Source organism: Sciurus carolinensis, chromosome 1 (genome assembly GCF_902686445.1).
Source record: "Sciurus carolinensis chromosome 1, mSciCar1.2, whole genome shotgun sequence".
Classification (NCBI taxonomy): Eukaryota; Metazoa; Chordata; class Mammalia; order Rodentia; family Sciuridae; genus Sciurus; species Sciurus carolinensis.
This window is the reverse complement of record NC_062213.1, coordinates 172,967,104-172,990,626: the sequence shown is the minus strand read 5'-3', so window position 1 is coordinate 172,990,626 and position 23,523 is coordinate 172,967,104. Positions and strand designations below refer to the sequence as shown.

Below are 23,523 nucleotides of genomic sequence, written 5' to 3'. Positions count from 1 at the left end.
CACTCTCAGATCTTTAGTCTGTAGAAGCTTTTGGCCGTGGGGGGAGGGGGGTTACCCAACTGGTAACTGTTCCTTGGAGCTCTGGAAGCTGTGCAGAGCTATTTGTGCATTTTTTTTTCTGTGTGTGAGGGTGAGGGACAAAAGGAGAAGGGAAATAGTTTTATTGAACAGGAGAGGTGTGGAAACCTGCAGCGAGAAGGGCATCTCCAACTGTGGGTTTTGAGGGACTCTTGATTTAAAGCAGTTGGATCACTTTTTACTATTTTTTCAGAGAAAGCTCACAAGGCCTGCAGCAAGGGTAGAACAGAGATGTGGGAGAGGGAGCAGAGAGAGGAGATGATGACCCTGATGGGGAGGGGTCTCCAAATATTCTTCCTAGAGCCTGTCTCTGCCCCTGCCCTTCTCTGTGACCTCTGCCCTGGTTCCCTACTGTCCAACCATGGCCCTGGGCCTCCCTGAGCAGTCACATAGGCACTGTGGGCTGGCAAGACTTCTTTCATCCCTGTTCCATGGGGATGGAAAGACCTGAGCATGGAGGGGATCTGTCTATGGTGAGGGAGGAGCAAAATGGGGAGAGGGCCAGGAGAGTGCGCTGAATGGGTGGATTTGTGATTGGGATTGACCCAAAGGGGAGGGGGTAGAGGGAGGGGCGGAAAGGGAAGGGGCTGATCAAATACCGTGGGTTGGGGCTAGGGCCTCAGGGCTGACCCAGTGGAGATGGGGAAGAGATGAGGCAGGGTCTGGGAAAAACTGACCCCAAAGGATGAGACTGAAGGAGGGGCTAAATTGAGGGGGCAGTGAGACAGTAAAGGGGCTGGGAAAGCAAAATAGAGGGGAGGCTCAGGCCAACTGGGAAGGTCCGAGCCCTCTCCCCTTGTGGGGAGGGGGTTCTGTCCATATAAGGCAGCTGTGCGGCTCCTGCTCTCCCCGACCGCGGGCAGGGTCTGCCGCATCCCGATGACCGGGCGCAGCGACATGGATTCGCCCGCCGCTTTCTCTGGCTTCCCGGCCTTACCCTCCGTCGCGCCGTCGGGGCCGCCGCCGTCGCCGCTGGCCGGAGCCGAGCCCGGGCGGGAGCCCGAGGAGGCGGCTGCGGGTGGCGGGGAGGCGGACCCCACACCCGCGCCGGGCCCGGGGCGGCGGCGACGGCGGCCCCTGCAGCGCGGGAAGCCTCCCTACTCGTACATCGCGCTCATCGCCATGGCGCTGGCGCACGCCCCGGGTCGCCGGCTCACGCTGGCCGCCATCTACCGCTTCATCACCGAGCGCTTCGCCTTCTACCGCGACAGTCCGCGCAAGTGGCAGAACAGCATCCGCCACAACCTCACGCTCAACGACTGCTTCGTCAAGGTGCCCCGCGAGCCGGGCAACCCGGGCAAGGGCAACTACTGGACGCTGGACCCTGCGGCCGCCGACATGTTCGACAACGGCAGCTTCCTGCGGCGCCGCAAGCGCTTCAAGCGCGCCGAGCTGCCCGCGCACGCGGCCGCGCCGCCGGGGCCCCCGCTGCCCTTCCCCTACGCGCCCTACGCTCCCGCGGGCCCGGGGCTGCTCGCTCCGCCGCCCGCCGCCCCCGGGCCCGCACCGCCCGCGCGCCTCTTCAGCGTCGACAGCCTGGTGAGCCTGCAGCCGGAGCTGGCCGGGCTGGGCGCCCCCGAGCCACCCTGCTGCGCCGCGCCCGACGCCGCCGCCTTTCCGCCCTGCGCGGCCGCCGCCTCGCCACCGCTCTATTCGCAGGCCCCCGACCGCCTGGGGCTGCCCCCCACGCGCCCTGGTCCCGGCCCGCTGCCCGCCGAACCCCTCCTGGCCTTGGCCGGACCGGCCGGCTCCCTGGGCCCGCTGAGCCCTGGGGAGGCCTACCTCAGGCAGCCGGGCTTCGCGCCGGGGCTGGAGCGCTACCTGTGAGCTTTCTCCCGTGGGCAAGAGCTCCTGTGGGCCTCAGGACTGGAGCGTGCCTTGTGGGCGGCCCCGTCGCGGCCACCACCCTCCACCGCCCGCTTGGGCGCTCCTCTGAGACCCCCATCTTTGCCTCCTGAATTGAACACATTTGCAGAATCCTTCAGTGTCCTCCAACCCTGAGGAGACTCCCTCCGTCTCGACACCTGACTGAAAGGTCCCCTCCAATTTGTGAGCCCTTCATGTCTTCTCCCTCTACTTATGAACCCCCATCTTTGCACCCCCACAGCGGTATGGGTCCCTGGGAGCTAGACTTCCACCAGCGAGCTCCCCCAGGTGTCCTGGTGAGTTCCAAGTCTCTGGAACCTCTGGTCTCAACTGCCTCCTCAACTGACTCTACCTGGTCAACCTCATCTCGTGTTTTGCCAATACATTAGAGGTCAGACTGCTGGGTTCATTACTTGTACTTCACCCACCGCCATTTACCTATCTGTCCTCTGTTTCTCAACTCCCCTTCCACCCGGACATACCTGGCTGCCTGTTCCAGGCCCTGAGGACAGTTCTTGGAGATTTCTGAGACAAGCAGCACCAAAGACTCCTGACTGAGAGGGGAATTAGTGGGCTTCTATGTCTGCCCTATGCCCTGGAAAGCATAGGATTTATCAGGTTATTATTTTTTAATTAAATCTGGTTTAATTAAAAAGAAAGAAGCCTTTCACTGGGCTTGGTGTGCTGGCTGGTGACTCGGGAGTGTTTGGGGGAGGACAGTGGGTGAGTTTTGCATCTTGGGATGCCACACAGGGAACCTTCTTGTGAGTCATCAGGGGGAGATTCATGAAATGCAGGAAGGAGATGATTCGGCCATAACTGCACATTGGCCGAGCCAAATCCCATCTACTGCATCTCAACCTGGTAGAGATGAGATAGGATGTTCATGGGTGTTTGCATGCTTATGTGAGTGCATTTGGGCAGCAGGCTTGCCTGCTATTTGGCATCATCTTTTGGATAAGGGAGCATTGACCTTCATTCATTCTTCAGAGTGAATATTTAATGTGGTAAGTACTGTGTTAGGCACTGCAGATACATTGCTGAACGAATGGGCAAAGACTGCCTCATGGAGTGTGTAGATCAGTGGGGGAAAGACATTAATTATCACTGCTCAGAGAAATGAGATAAATGCTGTCGAGCCTTGTACTCAAAATGCAGTCTGTGGACCAACAACATCATCTGGAAGCTCCTAGAAATGCAGGATTTCAGATGCCACCTCAGACAGATCCACTGAACCTCAGATGTTACATTTTAACAAAATTCCCTCATGATTAGTATGTGCACTAAGCTAGAGGAAAGGCACCAGGCTCAGGCTGAAGGCTCAGTCTAAAAGAGTAAGGCTCCCTACCATAGAAGAGTGAGCCGGTCACAGACCACACCACCCTTCTGAACTTCACTTCTGGGGTGGGACATGCATCATAGGCTGTGCCCCCTATTTTACCACTTCTGCTGAACTGAGATGCAGCAGCACTGATCTGAGCTAATTCATGCCTGACCCAGTACCAAGGACAGGGCAGCACTGAGCAGGATACTCAGAGGTTCAAGTGTGAGGGAGGGAGCTGGATGTTGAGCCAAATGGTAAGTATTAGGCTTTTCCAAGCTTCCTGCCCAGGGTTCTCAGTCTAGTTGGGCCTGGATTAGAGGTAGGGAGTGGGTAGAACAGGGTTCGTCTTGAACCCAGAGAGTATGTGATTTGTTTGTTGGACGTGCCTGATGCACTGTCCTAGATATCACTCTTGGGTGGTGATGGAGGGCGAGGGTGAGCAGATCATAAAGGGCAAAGGTACAGGGAATCTAGGAAGGAGGAAGGGCTGTCTTTGGAGGTAGGGCAGTAGGTATGCCCAGTGGAGTAAAAGGTGCCCTGTGTAGACCCTTTCCCCCAACTATTACCTGCTTTGTCAGATCCAGTTTGCCTAATGTATAGCAGCCTTTTAATATTTGTTGAATGGTTGACTGAACAAATGAATCCCTAGGGACTAATATTGTGCCTAATTTTCCAAATTATGACTAAGTAGGCAGTAGTTTGGCACTTTTTAAAAAAAATATATTGTTACTTGCAGTCGTCACAGTGACTTGTGTAAAAGGCAAAAAGAGGAGAAAGAGGTGGACATAGAGGCAATTTCCCCACTTGTCAGTTGAGGAGACTGAACCTCCCTGTACTCAACATGCAGCAGAAAATCCAGCCCTGGGTTTTCTAAACAGAGCTCCACAGAGATCAAAATCCACAAATGGTATTACAGCCCCTTTTCCTGCCTCAGAGCACCTGTTGATAAATTCCTCCTGAATTCAAGAAATGCCCAAGGAAGGACAAGACCTTCTCACTGTCCTGAAGTCAGAAAGTGTTTCCTGATCTCTGAATTCCCCTATTGTCATCACTATCCAGGTCTTAGTTCCAGGATCTTTGAGCCCTTGGAGGACAAGAAGGCAATATCTGTAGGGAAATTCTAGAAAGGTAACCGCTGAACTGGAAAGTCAGAAACATTTTTATTTCTAAAATGCCTCCTGAATTTTTCTTTATTCAAGGACTTGCTGTGTGCCAGGCTCTGTGCTCAACTCTGAGGCCAACAGAGATACAAATAAGATGCTCTTAATGTCCTCAGAGAGTTCATAGTCTGGAAAGCTATAAGTCATTTGGCAGATGTTGGAAAAAACAAAACAAAAACTTAACCCAACTCTGTCTTCAAAGTCACCATTTTTTAATCCATCAGTAAGATTTCAACATTCTTTTTCCTTTTAGGTGAAAAAATAGTCTAAATAGAACCTTTGAAATTGTTAAATAGATCTTTGCCTTTTCATTCTTGTAGAAACCTACAAGTTGTTTATTCTGAAGACACATTTTAAATGCTTAACTTTAACTTTTGCTAAATTGAAATAATCCCATAATCTAACAAGTCAGGTAATAATCAAAGGCTTACAGTGGTGTCTTACCCCCTTCTTTGGAAACCTGCATCTTCCCCTACACATTTACTTTCAATTCATGTTTGTTTCTTTTGGAATATATTTCCATGCTTATACTCCTCTCTCTTAAAACAGTGATTAACTTTCTATTATAGTAGATGATTATTTACCTCTAAAATCTCTATATCTTCCCATTTATTCACTAACTTTTGGTTAATTCAGTTCTTAGTATTTACATTATTATTACTGTATAAATATTATTCTTTGATAAACTACTAGTACACCATGATTACAACTCCTTTTTTGGGGTGTGCAACTTTTTATTTTTCCTAGAGTTAATAATGTCTTGGGTTTTTTTTATTTGCTCAGCTTCCTTTGTACCTACTGCTAAATCTTCCCATACCTTCTGATAGCACTCTGGTAGACTTTTTTGAGTCAAACTTATTGGGAAATCCATTACTCCTTTTGGTTGTATGCTTTTACCTTCCTGGAGGCATCTCTCCCAGATCCCTCCATCCTCCAGCTCCAATCTGGACTGACTTTCCATGTCTGTTGCACAGATGTGGACCAGGAATTTCCCTTCACTGTTATCCTGGGAATTCCCTCCATCTCTGTCTTGTTTTGAATCTTTGTTTCCTGGATTCCATATCTTCCTTTTTCTTGGTTTATTTCCTTGTTCCAGCAGAGATAAATTGTTTTGGAAACTGCACATCTGAAATTAAGATGACTGTTTTAGCATGAGAAAAGCATGTATTTTGACAATGAAATACTTGAGTCAAAACTGTGTTTCTGCAAACTTTTATGGAAGAGATTGGGGAATAGGAGAATGGGAAGTATTTTCTCAGCTTAGTATGCACTTCCTCCAGGGAAACTAGCTCAGTGTAAGTGGGCAGGAGGATGAATGCAGGAGACCATTGAGAACTCCTTATAGGAGAAGAAGTTCTAGAAGAAAAGCCCCAAGAGGGGGCTGTGACCTAACTTCAGTGGCTTTGGGCCCAAGATGGTGCTGAGTTTGTGGGCTTTCTGGGTCCAGCTAATGAAAGAAGGCAACCCTGGCACATGGAAGCCTGAGTATAGAGGAAAGTGGAACCTTTGGTAGGGACGCTGACAATGATGACAACAGAAAGGCTCATTCAGGCAACTTTCAGAGTTCTGGGCACCTGGGAATGCAGGTAATTACCTGGGAAAGAAAAAATAGGTAATGTGGAGGTTCTCCAATGTAGTGACTGGGTTATTTTAAGCCCATGTGAAGTATCTCTATGAGAGTTCCTAGAAGTATGGAGGCAGAGGGAGTATTTTACAAGATAAAGGAGGTTAATATGGTCTACTTTAAAGGAAAAAAATTATGTAGACCTCTAGTATTGACTTTAAACTTTTGTTATAATGTCACTTAGTATGTGTAGGTACAAACTCTTTAAGCTTCTACTTCTTATGTAACTGTTAAACATTTTTATCAATTAAATTCAAACAGAGCAACAACATAAAAATTCAAGTTCATAGCATTAATCAAATTTAAAAAAAAAGATACTATTTAGCTGAAAGTAAATCACTTGCACCATGACTGTGGTGTTGATTTTTCCATAGCAGATCTTTTGGGCTTGGAATGCCTTGAGCTGTGTGATGACTAAATTCATCCACCATTTTTTGCTTTTGAACAAACTGGAACTATTCCTTCATGAAACAGGTGAGGTCATCAGCTGACCTAAATGCAGCATTTATTTATAAAATCTACATATATTGCCCCATCTCACTTGATAAGTGCAAATGAAGATTCTAAATATCAGATTTCTTTTATAAGGAGGATATCTAGGTGACCCTGATTATGCTTTTATTAATGTATTTAATATTATCATTGCAATGAAAAAACATTTAAAAATTCTCAATTTCCTACATGTATAAGAACATATTCTTGGGTCAGACTTCAAATGAAGCAAATTAATATTTTAAAATGCTTATCTAAATAAATAACTTTGGTTAGAAGAAAACTAATATTGTAGAATTCATAAATCAATAAAATGAGAACAGTATATATTAAAATCTATAGGATGGGACTGGGGATATAGCTCAGCAGTAGAGCACTTGCCTAGCATGTGTGAGGTTTGATTTTCACACTGGAAAAAAAAAATCCATAGGATGTAGCCAAACTTGTGTTCAGAGGAAATTTCATAGCTCCCATGTATGCTATGGAGATGGTGTTAAGAGAGCTGGGGTGGAGAGAGACCAGTTAAAAGGCTCCTGCTGTATCCAGGTAGAACAGGATGGTGGCTTGGTGGAGATGGAGAAATGAAGACATACAAAGACATAGAAACTGCCAACCATTGACTGAAATCCCAAATCACCAAGACCACAAAGTTTCCCATTTAGCCATAGCTTCATGCTGACTCAGAAAACTTAGTGACTCCTGGTCTGGGCCAACTGATTTAAGGAGTAACTAATCTCAGGCCTATGAGATTAGTTCTTCTTCTGTAAGAAAAAGAAAACATTGTCAGAGCAGTTCTTCTCACTGTTCCCACTGGAGGGCACCTCGCTGGTCTGTTTTATCTGTTAAGCCATCAGAGAAACTATTTTTCTAGTTATATAAATTGATACAGAAAGGAGGAAAAATGGAAATCATCCCAAGTCAACCTACCTATTTATGTTATCAAAACCTGATAAGAGTGATCCTACTATATACAGTCTAATATCACATATAAAAGAAGATGGAAAATTTCCCAGCAAATTGAATCCAGGAGTGCAATATAAAAAGTACACCACCAAATGCTTATTCATAGAATCAAATGTTTATTTATAGAATGTAAAAATGGCATTATTAAGACTATTAGGATTATTATTATCACCCCTTTGTAGAAGCTATAAAGCATCACCTTTATAAATGATGCACCTGGAGTTCTTAAGTCCAGTGACTTACCCAGGTCAAACTGCCAAGAAACATTCAGAGCTTGAGTCTGGGTCTGTCTGACTCCGAAGTCATTCTCCTTTCTCAGAGAAGTAAGTGGAGGTGGAAACTTGGATGGAAAACTCCAGGCACTAATGACTTTCCTGTTTACCCCAACATCCTCCTCCCCCACACCCACAGTCCTTATCTTGAAAGGGATCTTTCTGAGCCAGGTGACAGGTCTTCGGTTTCCTCTTTTCTCCACTCTGTTCTCGGCTCCCTCCCAGCTCCATGCTGCCCCTCTCCCTTTCCTTTTTTTATACTCCATCCTTCTTCTTCCTGATCAATTTTGTGGGGACAAATGCGCCACCTATTGGCCACCTCGTGTGTACCAGACTTGAGTAGGAAATCACTGGAATGAAGCCAGGATCCATTTGGATGCTCTCTGGGGCTGGTGGGGAGGGGAGGCTCTGGTGGCTGAAAGGCACTTGCTCTAGTGGGAAACCCGATTATCTGGCGTGGAAGAGGAAAATTGGCTGCAGTTCACACCTCCTCTGAGAAGCCCTCCCAGATCTTCCATATTCCTCCCGTCCCCTTCTTCTTGGCAGCCCTTGGTAGCTGCCCCACTGCAGGGGAGCTTGGAATGGGAGTGGGATGGGTGTTCCAGGTGCAAAGAATTAATCTACTCTGTAAGAGGGAAACTGAGGAAAGGGTGTGTTGTGGGCTGGAGGCAGAAAAACTGAGGTCTAGTCCTAGGCCAAACACTTAAGACAAGTCCTTTCCTTTTTCTGTCCCTCACAGCAATTCCTAACTTTCCCAAGCTTCTTGATTGTGCCAGGCCCTATTTTCCCCAACTGCAGGCTCAGAGATGAAGCAGATACTGTCCCAGATCAGAGAAGTCAAATATTGGTGGATATGACAATGTAGTATGTAGAGTGCTTTATATGATGAGGGAACTGTAGGTTACCTGGTCACTCACCAGTTTGAGCCTCTGCTCTGCCCTCAGCCTTAGTGTCCTCTGAAGACAGAATGTGTCCTATTCTCTGTGTCTGGGTAGGGGTGGTCTTTGTAATCAGCAGGAAAGATTTTCTACTCTGCTTGAATGTGGGCTTCCCAGATAGGACCTGTTTTCTTTCCTAAACTATCTCACTCACTGGGCAGTCTGGGCCTTTGGCCTGGGCTGTCCTTAGGTTGTAGGTGGTTGAGGAAGAAAATCAGAGATAGGAGATCTGAACTCTTCTTGGAGGAGACACAGGCCACAACCTGAGCATCTATCTCCATGACTTGCTGGGATGGAGGAGTGCAAGTGGGGCCTTGTGGGCTCACAAAGGCAAGGCTTCCTGGAGGAGCTTGGTTCTGGGTTGGGTTCGAAGGAAAGGAAGGGAGGTGCTACTCCTCTGGTTCCTATGAAAACCCCTCTTCCTCCCTCCATCCTAATCCCTGCCTAACCTGGCCAACTGAAAAAAACTGATTACTTTTAAAGCAATTTATGTGGAACTAAGGGAGGGAGGGAGGCCGTCAAAGACAGAAGAAAGGGAGCAGAACAGGAGGGAAGGGTGGCAGATCTGGGGTCCCACCTAGCTGTCTTGCCTACTTCCCTTCTGGTGGGCCAGTGGTGGACCCTTACAGATACCACAAATCTGGCTTGCACATCCTCTGTCTTCAATACTCACATCCACCAACTATATTTTCAGGCTGGAGTCCATAGGAAGTGTTTTTATTGTTGCTCCTAGCAATGATTTTAGTGTTGTCTAGAGCAATGGTTTTTATTATTGTATGTGCTGCACATTTATCCTTTATTGGAATGATTCAATTTTTCTTTTAAAGCATTTATTTTTGAATAGGTAATATATTCACTTGGCTTTAAAAGTATTCCATGAATGTTAGGTGTAGTGGTATACACCTTTAATCCCAGCAACTGGAGGCTGAGGCAAGAGGATAGCAATTTCAAGGCCAGCCTCAGCAACTTAGCAAGGCCCTGTCTCAAAAAAAAAAAAAAAAAAAAAAGCAAAAAGGGCTAGGGATGTAGCTTGGTGGTAAAGCACTCTTGGGTTTAATCCCCTGTACCAAGAAATAAATAACTTTTGAACTATCCCATGAAAGTTCTCTCTTCCATTCTTGTTTCCTAATTGCCCTAACAGATAAGCAGTTATTCATTTTTATTCATCCTTCTAGACATTTCTGTTGCATATAGAAAGCAATGACATGATTTTTCTCTTCAAAGGAAAAAACCAACCATTAGAAGCATAAATGTTTACATTGTTCCATATCTTAATTTTTTTCACTCTACAACATACCTTAGAGCTCTTTCAGATCAATAAAGAGCTTCTTTATTCTACTTTACACAGCATAGTATCTATTCTGTGGAAGTGCTATTCTTTGCTTAGCCGTCCCCTTATTGAGGGGCATTTATATCATTTCCAACCTTTTAGCACTCCAAACAGTGTTTCAAGGAGAGCTTGTACGTATTCCATACCATATGGGTGCAGACATTTCTTCAGGAGAAATCTCTAAAAGTAGATTTCCATGCAGCCCTTGTAAGGGCACTGAGCTCCCTGTGTACTGGCTCTTTCATTAGCTATCCCCTTTTGTTTCTCAAAGGGACCCTTGGTGACTATGGTCAGGTTTTTTTTTTATCTTCTCCAACTCCTTCACCCTCCTGCTCAGGGCCTTCCTGCCAGTGTTGCCAGGTCCCCTCATCAGGTATTTTGGCTTCTGATTAGAGATGCCTGAGTTCTTGTCTTTCCCATCCTGGTGCCCGTTCCCTGGCTATCATGCTGTCCCAGGTGATGTCTCCTCTATCTTCTACCCCAGCCCTGGGCATCAGTGGCAGGTGTGGAGAAGCACACCTTTCAGGCCTCCAGGCTCTCTGATGCATGCTGCGCTTACCCCATTTGGACTCCTGTCTTCTGACTGCAGGATCATGTTCTAAGATCTGCCTTAGATTTCCCATTTCATTGCCTTCAATTCCCCCAAATATGAGTGGCCTCGGGTTGATGGAGGAAGTGGATGGGGGAAGATCAGAGACCCCTGTGAAGGCATGTATGTGATGAATGGGGAGCCAAACTCCATGGATGGAAACAAGGCTCTCAGCAGCCTGGAAGCCTCTGGGTTGGACCAGACATCTGGTTGGACCAGATGTCAGCTCAGGTAGCAGTCAGTGCCATTTGGGGCTGATGTAGGCCAGGCATGAGGAGGCACCTGTCCTGGCAGCTCCAAGGGGACTGGGAAGGGCAAAGCCTTTCAGTGACATTACTAATATTGCTGTCAATGGTAACTGCTCATATTCAGAACTGTAGGTAGGACATAGTAGTAAGAACTCCGATCCTACAGTCAGGTTGTCTGAAACCAGGGATGCACTTCTCACTTGTCTGATAAGGAAACTGAGGCCCTGGGAGAGATGGTTCATGCCTGAGGTCATGCAGGAAGATAGAGAGAGGCAGGGCTGGGAGTAGAGCCCACTTTTTGATTCAGGCCTCACTGCTCCTCTCCAGTTTCAGAACAAACCAGGGGAAGGTACATTCTCCCAGCAGGATAGAACAGGCATCCCCAGGCATATCAAGGTTGAAGGGGAGGAAGAGGAACCTTGCTGAGACATCCTGACTCATCCTGGCTCTAGTTAGAGTGCTAGGTCTCAGGAGCCACTGAGGTGGGCTAAGCAATTTCCTTGGTCCCAGTGTCCAACACAGATATCTGAACGATTTACAAACAAGGAAAGAGCTTAGACATTACTGTCTGAGACTAGTAAGTGATAAAAGCATAATGTGAATCCAACTCTAAGACCTGAACTCTTTCTGCTGCACTTGGATGACTCAGCCTCTATTCAAACACTCCTGGTGATGGGGAGCTCCTGGCCAACAGGGTAACCTACTGCATCTCTGAGGCACAGTCCTGTTAAGAGTATTTTCCTTGCAATGGAATCACAGAAAGGAAGTCTCAACACAGCCTTCTGGCTCTCATTTGCTTTGGTTTCTTTGGTCCAGGTCAGCCCTGTAAGAATCTGGAGATGGTGATTGTGCCCACCATTTATATCTAGGCTAACAACCCCAGACCTTTCCTTTGTGTCTGTCTATATGACATTTTGCCATCCCTTCCTATATTATTTAGGATTAGGTTTGGTTGTCAGTGACAGATTGCCCTCCACCCCCATGCCACATTAATGGCTTAAACAAGATTGACATTTATGTCCTTTTCACATAAAGTCTACAGGCAGTTCAGGGTGGTGTGGCAGTTCGGTGGTTTCGGGAATCCAGGCTCTTCCTCTCCTGCAGCTCTGCTATTTGTGAAATTCAACTCGCTTTTTCTTAGCAAAAGGGAAGACTCCTTTCATGTCTCTGGAAAGTCCAAGGATTCTAGTTTCAGGCAGAGCTGGGTTTAGGGATTCAAACACTGTTATTAAGACTCCATCTCTTGGTATAGGCTGGTTCTCTGTGTGTGGGCTTCAATGTCAGACAGCATTCTCTATGTGGCGGGAAAGATGGCTTCTGGCAGCTAAGCCTGCATGCTTGTCTTCCAATTCAAAAGGAGAAGTACTCTTCCCAGATCCCAAACTGCATACATACCAGAATCCCATAGTCTATATATATGTATTTCCAAGTTCCAGCAGTATGTGTCAAATCATGCAGAAAGAGTGATTTGCTCGGCTTAGGCCACTTATTACTGCTTAGATCAATCATTGGTCCTGGACTAGCAATGCTGATCCAGCCAGGTTGCCTGTCTGCTCTTGGGGTAAGTGGGAGGTAGACAGATTGGACAGTCCCATGGACCACATGGAGCACAGCAGGAGAGGTTTCCTTTAAACAGAGATCGGAGACAGCCCAAACCTGTATATTCATTCAGTTCATCATACAAAGGAGAGTGACTTTGTATCGCAGGCAATGGGGGCCTCCCGAAAGATTTCAACAGGGTTTAGTCTGGTAGATGATTTGATTTGTCATAACCATTTTAAAAGGTAGAAAGTGAGGCAAAGAGCACAGAGAAGAACTCAAGGACCGCTGGGGTTAGGGATCATCATGGACAAATTTCAGTCAGAGCTGAATCCAGGGAACCAGAGACTGTTCTTAAGGCTCTGTTTTAGCTGGGAACAGTGGTATATTTTGCCTTTAATGCCAGCTACTTGGTAGGTTGAGGCAGGATGATAACAAGTTTGAAGCCAGCTGGGCAACTTGGTGAGACTCCATCTCAAAACTAAAAAATCAAAAGGGCTGGGGGTGCAGCTCAGTGGTAGAGAACCCCTGGGTTCAATCCCCTAGTAACACACCCACATGCATGTGCACTCTTTCTCTAGACTGTTTCCCTCTGTTGAATTTCTGTTAGTTGATTTGACTTTCACAAAGAACAGAGCCACAGGAGAGGCAGATCCTGGGTCTCTGAGATTACTGAACTGTCATCCTGAATTGTCTGCACAGATGTGAAAAGTCTTATTAACTATCAATCTTACTTAAGCCACTAATATGGGATTAGGGGGTTCTAGTTCTGAAACTAGAGACAAGTTCTCCTCCTCTCAGGGATGGGGACTGATGGAGGAGGACCCATCTCTGTTCTCAGAGAACACATACTTCTATCGGTGTGTCCAAGCTGCTCTCTGGAAAAGGAAGAAGTCACATCATTCACACATTCTTTCATTCAAGTGCCCACATACCTAACACCAATTAAGCTCTTACTATGTATCAGGCTTTCTGCCTGGCAGGGGGTATAGTGATTAACAGTAATGATACAAAACATTTACTGAGTCTTTTAGAGTTTCAGGCACTGGGTTAAGTGGTTTATACACACTATCTCACTTAATCCTCATAAAGCCCCAATGAAGTAGGTACAATTATTATCCCCATTTTATAGCAAAGGAAAGATGAGGATGAGCATAATATAATCCTTGTTTTCAAAGAGCTCACAGTCCATTGCAAGTTATGGACTGGAAGACATTTCCTGACAATGGTCACTCCTAAACAGAGCTTTGGGGGCCCAGGGTGGAAGCCCCTCACAGTCTGGCGTTGTCAGGGAAAGTGGTTAATAAAGCTTGACATTTGAAATGTTCCAAGAATTAGGAGGAATGAGTTAGGTCAAAAGTGAACAGGTAAGAGCAAATGAGGTGTGAGTGCAGTGCAGGGGTTGGAGGAAAGGCTGGATAAGTAAGCAGGACCAGGCTGCCAGGTATCCTGTGCAGAAAAGCACTGTCCCCAGAAAGGGAAGAAATCCTGCAAATGATTCAGGTTTCTGTACCAGGAGGCCTCTTCTTATTGATCTGTGATCTCAACAGTGCTCTCTGGAGGTGTATTAGAAGAGATCTGAGCCTCTCCCTCCCTTGGGCAAGGCTCAGTGGTTGATGAGGGAGGATGGTGTTTGCCTGAGTTGAGGCTGTTCCCAGCCTCAGGCCCCCACCTACCTGCTTATGTAAGACTTTCGGCCAACCTCTGAAAACGAGCCCTTTGAAGTAGCTTAATCTGGGCTGGGGTTGGGGGAAGGAAAGGTCTGACCTCCCAGCACAACTGTGCTTCCTGCTTTCCTCCAGGAGGGAGCAGTGACCCCTCCTCCAATCTCTTCCTTTCATTTCTCCCCTCCTGTGTCCAAGCTCCCCCAGCGAGGCCTCCCCCACATTACTTGCTCCCCATCTAGTAGAGATGGAGAGAACTCTGGGTTAGGAAACCAGATATTAGGGATCCACTTCTACCTCTACTACCCACTGGCTGTGTGACCTCAGACAAGTCCACTTTCTCTCTGGGTCTCAATTTTCCTCCCTGAGAAATGAACTTTGAAAAATCTACAGTCAAATTTTGGGACAAATGACTTCAGTCTTTATTTACTAGTATGTGTGGGGAGAGAGAAAACTGCCTATCCAGCTTGCCACCAAAGGGTGGGTGGAGTGGATTAAAGGTGTCTTTGGAGAATAGTGAGCAGGAAGCAGGTGAGCTCCACAGTGCTGAGCAAACCTGAGGTGGAGGGTATAGGTGTTAGATTTTTGAGGAGCTCAGAAGAGGTGAGGACAGGCTGGGTTATGGAGGTTTCTTTCACAAGAGGAGGCAGGATTTGAGCAGGAATTTGAAGCCGGGGTAGGAAGTGGAAAAGGAAACAAATGTAAGCAATGAGCAGACGCCAAAGACTGAACCTCTGGATGACTTTGCCAAAGGGATGGATGGAGGTGAACTGGGAAAGGGGTGCTTTGGTTTCAGACCTTGTGAAGTTCCTGACTGTGTAGATGCGAGGCTCCTCCAGAGGTCGCTGTTCCCCAGGAATCCACCACTAGCGTTACCGCAGCTGGACCATGGCTCTGGTGGGTGTCCCACCCCATCTGGGCTCAGATTCTGCCAGGCTGATGTGGCTCTGCATTCACTCCACAGGATACGAGGACTCGGCTGTATCTCCCTGCCTACATGGGGACCTACAGCCTCACCAGTCACACTGGGATTCTGAAAAATTAAATGTGATGGTGTCATCTAGGGGAACCAGGTCCCTATGGCTAGGCACCCTCCCTCCTGCCCTGCTCCAATCCAGGACCCTCCAAAGAGCATCAGTTCCAAAGTGCCACTGCTGTAGCAGGTAGCCTGTGATTGGTAGGAAGAAAGCCAGGCGCCAGACTGCTGGCTCTCCAGTAGTGCCCTCCTTTCTCTCCCAGACATAGTCACTGATCAGCATCTTGGCACACCCTTCTTCCCTGCAGGGGTCTTGCTGCTGGCCTAGAGTGGGACTGCATTCTCTGACCAGGTCTCCGCGGAATCGGACTTTGGAGGATGCTCAACCTTTCAGGGAAGTCCCGGATCACCCTGGCCCTGCAGGCACAGAGCGTGAGATCAGTAGGGGAGGACGCAAGACTGGGGACCCTCGTTTAGGAGCATACTCAGCCACAGAGCCACTTTCCTCCTGAGAGAAGGCATACATACGTGGACTGACTCCTGAACCCAAGGACCTAGGAACCTACCAGAGTGTTTTAAGAACTGGAGCTTGCTCCAGCAGACCTAGAAGGGCCCCCATTCTTCTGGCGGCAGCAACTCTGCTCTGCATCCTGTGAAACCTGCCCTACCGCAGCGCTCAGCGCTCACCAGGAACTCAGAATCTGCTGAGCGGGTGCTCACTGTAGTACAGTAACAGCGCGGTTTTCAACCCCTCCTAAGCCGGCAACCCTCTTCCCACAAATGGGAGTTGACGGGCTCCATAGCCTCGCACCACTTGGGCCATAGGTAGCTAGAGCAAGCCCTCAACCACGTAGTCCAGGACGGAGGAGGCTAGCAGGGTGCCAACAGTGGCCAGGAGTAATGGAAGGAGAGGAAGACAGAAATTCGGAAATTCTTGAACTTTGTCATGCTGACAAAGTGTGGGGCTACAGCAGAGGCGCCTGGGGGTGAGCAGATGGGCTGGAGGATCACTACGCGCTCACTGCAGTCATCTCCCAGCCTGCGGACAGCCCAATCGCACCGCCCGAGTGCCACTTCTGTGGGATCTGGAGTGTCCAGCTTCCGACCTGAGCCAAGGGGCGCCGAACTCTCCAGAGCAGGTTTAGATACAGATGGAGCAAAGGGTTGCGAGACCAGCTGCGGCCAAACACATCCTTCGTTCCAGAACTGAACCCTGTAGGGAGCCCGGAAGAGGCTAGTGTCCGCCTCTCCGCTTTCCCTGAGGCTGGCTGGTTTGGTGAAAGAAATTGGAGAAGTGTGTGGGCGTCCTGCCGGGTCCAGCTGAGGCCTCGGTGGGCCGGCTCACCGCGAGGAGGAGCAGACCCCCAGCGCTCTGCGAACTTGAAACCCCGAAGGCCGCCTGCTGTAGTTCAGCGTGAGTCTTCGGACAAAGTCCTCCAGCAGTGCAACTCTGAGCTTCATGACTGACTTAACTATATTCACGTAACCGCTGGAGGGCTTTATTTTCCCTGAGCCGAGAATGGCCAGTTCACAGGGCCCATATGAAGGGGAGGGACAGACGGCCTGGGAACCATTGAAAACAACATACTTTGCAATAAACACCCAACAACTTCTCCACAGGAATCGCACACCCTCTCCCCACAAAGCTTCCTCTTAACTTTCAGCGTTGCTCAATGAAGGTGGATAGGCAGTGAGGCAGACGAAGGAGGAGGCTGGGGACCACCAATCAAACCAATACATTGTAATCAAGAATTGTGAAACCTTGGCTGGTTGGAGGCTGAGGCTACAGTAGGTACCTGTAGGTGAAGGTGTTCAAGATTTTGCGGAGGGTACAACAACTCACAGGAGGCTGTAGAGAACGTACAGGCAGGAAAGGCAGGGACCACTGAGAAGGGAAGAAAACAAAAGGAACCCTGAATCCCAGGGTTGCCTCCTGAGGGACCCTTCTCCCTTCCCTCCAGAGTACTTACTCTTGGCATTGCTTAAAACAAATTGCCCAGTTCTAAAGGGATATGAGGCTACCAGAAATCCCCTCCCCAGGAAAGAGGGGCGCTTCCTCAGGGAAGCAGTTATTTGGATAAATCCATGACTTGTGGGCTGAGAGTCCAGTCACCTGGGTTCATCCCAACTTAGGGTCCCTCAAAAGCCTGACGAATACCATATTCTTCTGGACCTCAGCTTCCAGAAAATGTGTGTGTAAAAGTCTGAATGATTTTTACAGTTTTACTGTAAAAGTGTGTGTGAAGAGTCTGAATGATTCCTTAAGGTCGTGACCCATCCTACAGAACAAAAGCTGGGGAATTTATACTCCCTTTTCCCAAAGTTGGTCTCAGGAGCAGCTAATGCGCAGCAGAGCCACACAGAGGCAGGGGCTGGTGGCTGCTGCTGGTTGGTATGGCATCTTGTTTGGAGCATTAGAACCGGGGGATGTGGGCAGCAAATGCCTCAACCAGTCCTACCCTGAAGCTGCACAGGGAGCTAGAGTCTGGGGAATGAGAGTGTTGGTAAGGCAAGAAGCTATTCTTTCTGATTTCAAACTTTTGTTGAAATTAAGACATTCAGAAGGTGAAATGGAATAGGATAATGTCAGTGCTGTTCTTCTTTCCATTTATTTAAACACCAGCAGAGCTCAGCTGTGTTAGAGTTAGTGAGTGGTTGATGGTGTATCTGTAGGTGAGGTCCTGGGGGAGAAAAGAGGAGAGAGGAGAGGGAGGCAGGGAGGGAGAGGGAGAAGGGAGAGGGGAGGGAGGAGTGGGGAGAGGGAGAGACAGAGAGAGAGAAGAGAAGGGGGGGAGAGAGGGAGAGGGAGAGGGAGAGGAAGAGAGAGAGGGAGAGAGAGGGAGAGAGGGAGAGGGAGAGGGAGAGAGAGGGAGAGAGGGAGAGGGAGAGGGAGAGAGAGGGAGAGAGGGGAGAGGGAGAGAGAGAGAGAGGAGAGGGAGAGAGGGAGAGGGAGAGGGAGAGATCTCCCTGTAGTAGAAAGCAAGTTTGAGGTATGTGCAGAGTTGCCAGATAAAATAAATCTGCTAAATCTAGCAACCTCAGGTATGTAAATTTATCTACACTTATGTTAAGAAATGTCTCTCCAAAACTTCTTTTGTTTGTTTCTTTGGAGGGCAGGGCCACCCTGGGAATTCAAATTCTGGGGCCACTAGTCCCTGTCCAACTTACTTCCCTGATTTGAGGATTGGACCTCTTCTTTTTTCTCCCGATGTTCTGTTTATGCAGACCCAGCACATCAAGTGGATCCCTTTGGTCAGAGGTCCCAGAGGACTTGTTCTCACTGGATATAAGCAGCTAAGCTCTGTTTCTCACTCTCTTCTGCTCTTAGCTTAGGAAACTCAAAAATTCGATTGGGAGGGTTCCATGACAGGGGTTGCAAACCAGCCCTGCTCTCTCTTGTTGCAGGAGCCTGGACAAATCCTCTCACCCTTCTCTGGGCCTCTGTAGCCCTGTCAACGGGGCTGGGGAGTTGGGTTTACACTAGACCCTTCCATTGATTGGAGGCTGCTGTTAAATAAGAGAATTCCTCTACCCCCTCATCCACCTTCCTAAGAACCAGCCCACTAGACTGCAAATCCCTCCCACCCTGCTCTTAGTTTAGCTATAGAGAACTGAATTCAGCACAGTGACTGGAGATGGTACCAATAGCAGTCTGGAGATGGGCCAGGGCTAGGGATCCAGCTGAGAGACTACTGTTACCCTAACTCTTTTCTCTCCCAAAGAACAGCGTCCCAAGATTCTATAAAGTGCTTTCAATTCCCTCCCCATAAATAGTCTAGAATACTGTTACTTTTACATATCAGTCATGAAGTAGGTGTTTTTAATTTCATTTTTACAGAGGAGGAGACAGTTAAAGAGTTTAAGAAACTTTCGTGACAGCTGCTAAGTACTGAAGCCACAACTGGAACCCCCAGTAGCCTGATTCTTGGGTCTGCTCTGCAGATCAGGAAACTGAGGCTCAGAAGAGGAAGTTACCCAAAAGGGTCACACAGCCTTTTAATAGTGGCTGGCAGTTGAGACTCAGGCTGCCAATGCTCAAGCGTTGTCCACTGTGCGGCGCTGTGGGGGCAGCGGTCAGCTCTGGCCCACGTCCGGTGCCCATAATGAGCCCAGTCTGAGCTGGAGCGACTTTTTGGGGGGGATCCTGGAAGTAGACTAGAGGAGAAAGAGGCCTAATGGGATGGGCAGGAATCTAGATAGCTGAAAAAGCTAGCAGACCAACCTAATGTGCACCAGTTCCCGAGAGAGAAAGGCAACACGGGTCAGGATTCTTTGAGGGAGTTCTGCATGGGGGCCCTGCCGCCTGTCCAGTGGTCACAAGAGCGGTGGCGAGGTGTGACTGGGGTAAGGGAGAGGGAAATTGAGAGGGATTCCCAGACGCACCGTCATTCGGACAAATGCAGCTTCCATAGGAAACCGAGACAGATTCACCGAGGGCGAGAGTCACAGAGACTAACAAACGGAAGCTGAGACAGAAAGCAGTCCTAGTACAGGCAAACCCGGAGTCATGGACCCGTCCGCGCCCCAGGAATAGGGACACAGCAGAGAAACTTTACGGAGGGATCACGAACAGGCGGCGCAGTCCCTGGGTCTCCCCGCGAGGGACTTGGAGGGAAGGAGAGGGGAGCGGACAGAATCTCACCTCTCGGAGGCGCGAGGATGCGAGCGCCAGGTTTTCTCCTCGAGATCACTGTTTCCCTCGGGCCGGAAGCCGCTTGGGCTCCGGCGGGCCCTGCGAGGGCGCCGCTGGTCTGGGCGTCTCAGGCTCCCGCTCGCGTTCCAACGGCGCTGGTGGCCAGGGCGCTGGTCTGGGGAGATGATGGGGTGGGGGCTGTGGGCCACTTCTAACCAGCTCTGGCTGGGGCCCGCCTTGACTTCCAAGGACTGAGCGCCCCGAAGGCGGAGGCTCGGGGTAGCCTAGGGCTTGCAGGAGCTGCGGGAAGAGGACCCGCCTCCAGCCGCGCGAGCCCAGCTCCCGCCGCGGCGGCAGTTTGTTCCCGCCGGGCCCCTGCGTGAGGGCACTCCGCCCACCCCCTCCCGCCCCGCCCCACCCGGGGAGCTCCGCCCAGAGCCCGCGGCTCTTCCGCCTTAGGCAGCGGCTTAGTAGAGCCCCGACTCCCACCCCTGGGGGAGCAGGGACGGAGACTCGCCAGGGTAAGGGGTGGCTCAGCTCCTTCCGCCTGCACGGTGGGTGTCGGTCCCGGTTCCGGCTCCCGGGGCAGCTGAGGGAGCGGCCAGTTGGGTGCGCCCTGCAGGATGAGACCGGCGGAGTTAGGCCACCAGGGGGCGCTGCGAAGCTGGGGGACACCCCTCCCTGTCCGCTTCAGTCCCCCGCCCCCTCCCCGCCCGCGCGCAAAACACACTCGCCCCATAGCAGCGCGGCCCGAGCCGGAGCCGCGGCCGGAGCGGAGCCGGAGATCGGCGGCGGCGGCGGCGGCGGCGGCGGCACCATGACCCTGGCAGCTGCTTGCTGCGAGATCATTCCTCCGAGAGCTCCCCGGCCGCACTGTCCGAGCCGACGCAGACATAGACGTGGTGGGCGGCGGCAGCGGTTGGGGGGGAGCTCCCAGCCCGCTCCGGGCCCCGCGCCCCCGGGACGTGCTCCCTCACGGCCACGAGCCTCCTCCGGAGGAAGCCGAGGCAGACGTAGCAGAGGACGAGGAGGAGTCGGGTGGCAGCTCTGACGGCGAGCCTCGCGCTCTAAGCGCCCCGGGGGGCGGCGGCCTCAGCGGGAAGCCCAGGGCCAGGCGCGGCCGCGGCCCCGTGGGCGCGGCGGGGCCGGGGCCCGGACCACCGTCGGGGGGCGCGGGCGACGCGGAGCCCGTTGGTAAAGCCACCCTACTCATACATCGCGCTTATCACCATGGCCATCCTGCAGAGCCCCAAGAAGCGCCTGACGCTGAGCGAGATCTGCGAGTTCATCAGCGGCCGCTTCCCCTACTACCGGGAGAAGTTCCCCGCCTGGCAGAACAGCATCCGCCACAACCTCTCACTCAACGACTGCTTCGTCAAGATCCCCCGCGAACCCGGCAACCCGGGCAAGGGCAACTATTGGACGCTTGACCCCGAGTCGGCCGACATGTTCGACAACGGCAGCTTCCTGCGGCGCCGCAAGCGCTTCAAGCGGCAGCCTTTACCGCCGCCGCATCCACACCCGCACCCTCACCCAGAGCTTCTGTTGCGTGGCGGAGCTGCAGCGGCCGGGGACCCCGGCGCCTTCCTACCAGGCTTCGCCGCTTATGGCGCCTACGGCTATGGCTATGGGCTGGCACTCCCCGGCCTACGGCGCACCCCCCACCGGGACCGGCCCCGCACCCGCATCCGCACCCGCACGCCTTCGCCTTCGCTGCCGCAGCCGCCGCCGCGCCTTGCCAGCTGTCGGTTCCCCAGGCCGCGCCGCTGCGCCTCCACCCGGACCCTCCGACGGCCTCGGTGTTCGCTGGTGCAGCCTCGGCTCCAGCCCCTGCGCCTGCCCCAGGGTCAGGCCCGGGCCCCTCTGGCCTGCCCGCCTTCCTAGGCGCGGAGTTGAGCTGCGCCAAAGCTTTCTACCCTGCGTCCCTGAGCCCTCCCGCAGCTGGCACAGCGGCCGGTCTGTCCACCGCACTCCTGCGCCAGGGCCTCAAGACGGACGCGGGAGGTGGTGCGGGCGGCGGTGGCGCAGGGGCAGGGCAGAGGCCTTCCTTCTCTATAGACCACATCATGGGCCACGGTGGTGGCGGGGGAGCACCCCCCGGCAGTGGCGAGGGCTCCCCAGGATCGCCATTTGGGGCAGCTGCAGGACCTGGGGGTCAAGCCCAGGTCTTGGCCATGCTGACTGCCCCAGCCCTGGCTCCGGTGGCGGGTCACATCCGCCTCTCACACCCCGGGGACGCGCTCCTGTCCACAGGGCCACCGTTTGCCGGCAAAGTCGCCGGCCTCAGTGGCTGCCACTTCTGACCGCAGCGGACCCAGGGCCAGTTAGGCCCGCACTCCTAAGCCTCTCCCGGGAGCTCCTGCGGTCCCAGCGGAACTCAGGGAGTCTATTTATGAAGAGCCTCCAGACCTGGGCCGGCGCGCGTGACTTGGCACTTCAGGCTCCACGCTCAGAATCTCGCTGAGATTGGGACGAAGCGGGCTCCATCGCTCAGGGCGAGGCCCAGGTTTAAGCTAAGTGGTCCCAAGTCAAGATCCCATTCCTGTTTGAGCAGCAAATGAGGGAGGGGGAACCTTCGATTTTTCCCTGCCTGCCTCTGCTCCGCAACCCCGGAAGAATGCCTTCCCCGAGACATGCCTGCCCAGGCCCTGCGGATCCCGCCAGAAACACCAAGGGCACTGAGAGGTCTCCCTTTCTTCCTTCCTCAACTTTGAGACCCTGCTTGTCCAATATTATAATTTAACAACATCTATTATCCGCTTGTGCTTAAAAGAAAAATTCAAGGTTTTTTTTTCCTGTTCTCCAAGGAAGCGTTCCCTCAAAAGCCTAAAGCAGTATCTACACAGGCGAAGCTGAACGGAGATGTGAAGCAGGGGGTCGCCACAATCTTTGCAGAAACCCCAGATTCCAGTCCATGAGGAAAAATCCTTTCTCTTTTGTGTTTGGGTGCTTTTCAAGGAACTTCCCCTGTTCCTGTGGCTGACTGGGGCCAGCCATCCAGGGCCAGCAGCCCTCTCAGCCTCCTCCTCAGTCCCAGGCCCTGGGATATTTATTGTAGTTAAAGGCAATGAGGTCGGGTGGGAAAGAAGGGTCTGGGTCAGGGACTGGAAAGGTGGGGGTGGGGTGGGCAAGGGCACAGAGCTGTGTCAGGGGGTCCTGTAATTATGTGTAAATATCTGTACAGCAGGCTGTTCTCTGTTCTCTGTCCACTGGTGTGCATTGATTTAGACTCCTCTGCTTAGGGAAGACTCTGTGAAATTGTCTGATGGTTTGTGTGGAAGAAAAAAAATCTGTCTCCTTCCTCCCTTCCCATTGGTGTCAATTGAATAAATATACACGAACTTCGGCAGTTACCAGCTCAGTCTGCTTGCCTGCACTCCCTTGTCCTTGTTGGGGACTCTCCTAGAAGACCCCAAGCTCCCCAGCATAGGGGGAGTGAGGAAGGGCCAGGCAGACGGAGGAGGGTTTGGGTTTATCAGATACTGTGGGCACTGTGACCTTGGCCTTCAGTTGCTAATGGGGCCAGGTCTCTGGAAAGCCAGTGACCCCTCCAGCACTTTCATTTTCACTCTGGTACTAGGAAGGTTTTCACCATGGAATTGGGGCAAAGGGATTCTGTTTCAAATGCACCTGAGAAGTCTTACCTTCTTCTTGTTCAGATTTAGCATGGCCTGGGGTAGATCTGGGTGCTAAGTGCTCTTGAACTCCAAATCCACTGAGTACAAGGTGAATAAGTCTCTTGATGCTTATTCTGTGTGCCTCTGTATAGATGTGTGCAGGGGCTTTTATGGAACTTGGATTGTTTTGTGTTTGGGGTTTGTGTACGT

At 50.9% G+C, this 23,523-nt stretch overlaps 3 protein-coding genes across 3 annotated transcripts; 2 read left to right on the top strand and 1 right to left on the bottom strand.

Moving 5' to 3' along the window:
• The first annotated feature begins 957 nt into the window (after positions 1 to 957).
• On the top strand, positions 958 to 1,905 carry Foxe3 (forkhead box E3). Its single transcript, XM_047519730.1, has one exon. It carries the CDS (start codon positions 958 to 960, stop codon positions 1,903 to 1,905), a length of 948 nt encoding a protein of 315 aa, XP_047375686.1.
• A 14,976-nt stretch (positions 1,906 to 16,881) lies between these two features.
• Positions 16,882 to 20,515, bottom strand: LOC124963320 (serine/arginine repetitive matrix protein 1-like). Its single transcript, XM_047523011.1, has 4 exons — positions 20,427 to 20,515; positions 20,186 to 20,312; positions 19,706 to 19,980; positions 16,882 to 16,948 (listed from the first exon to the last, which is right to left on the bottom strand). The coding sequence occupies exons 1-4, from the start codon at positions 20,513 to 20,515 to the stop codon at positions 16,903 to 16,905; spliced, it is 537 nt and encodes a 178-aa protein (XP_047378967.1). The 3' UTR covers positions 16,882 to 16,902.
• Foxd2 (forkhead box D2) lies at positions 20,514 to 22,754 on the top strand. The gene is given in 7 exon segments (XM_053743281.1): positions 20,514 to 20,541; positions 20,544 to 20,576; positions 20,579 to 20,766; positions 20,768 to 20,827; positions 20,830 to 20,871; positions 20,873 to 21,346; positions 21,349 to 22,754. Coding segments are annotated over 7 exon segments (1,476 nt in total). The 3' UTR covers positions 22,000 to 22,754.
• Positions 22,755 to 23,523: the final 769 nt, after the last annotated feature.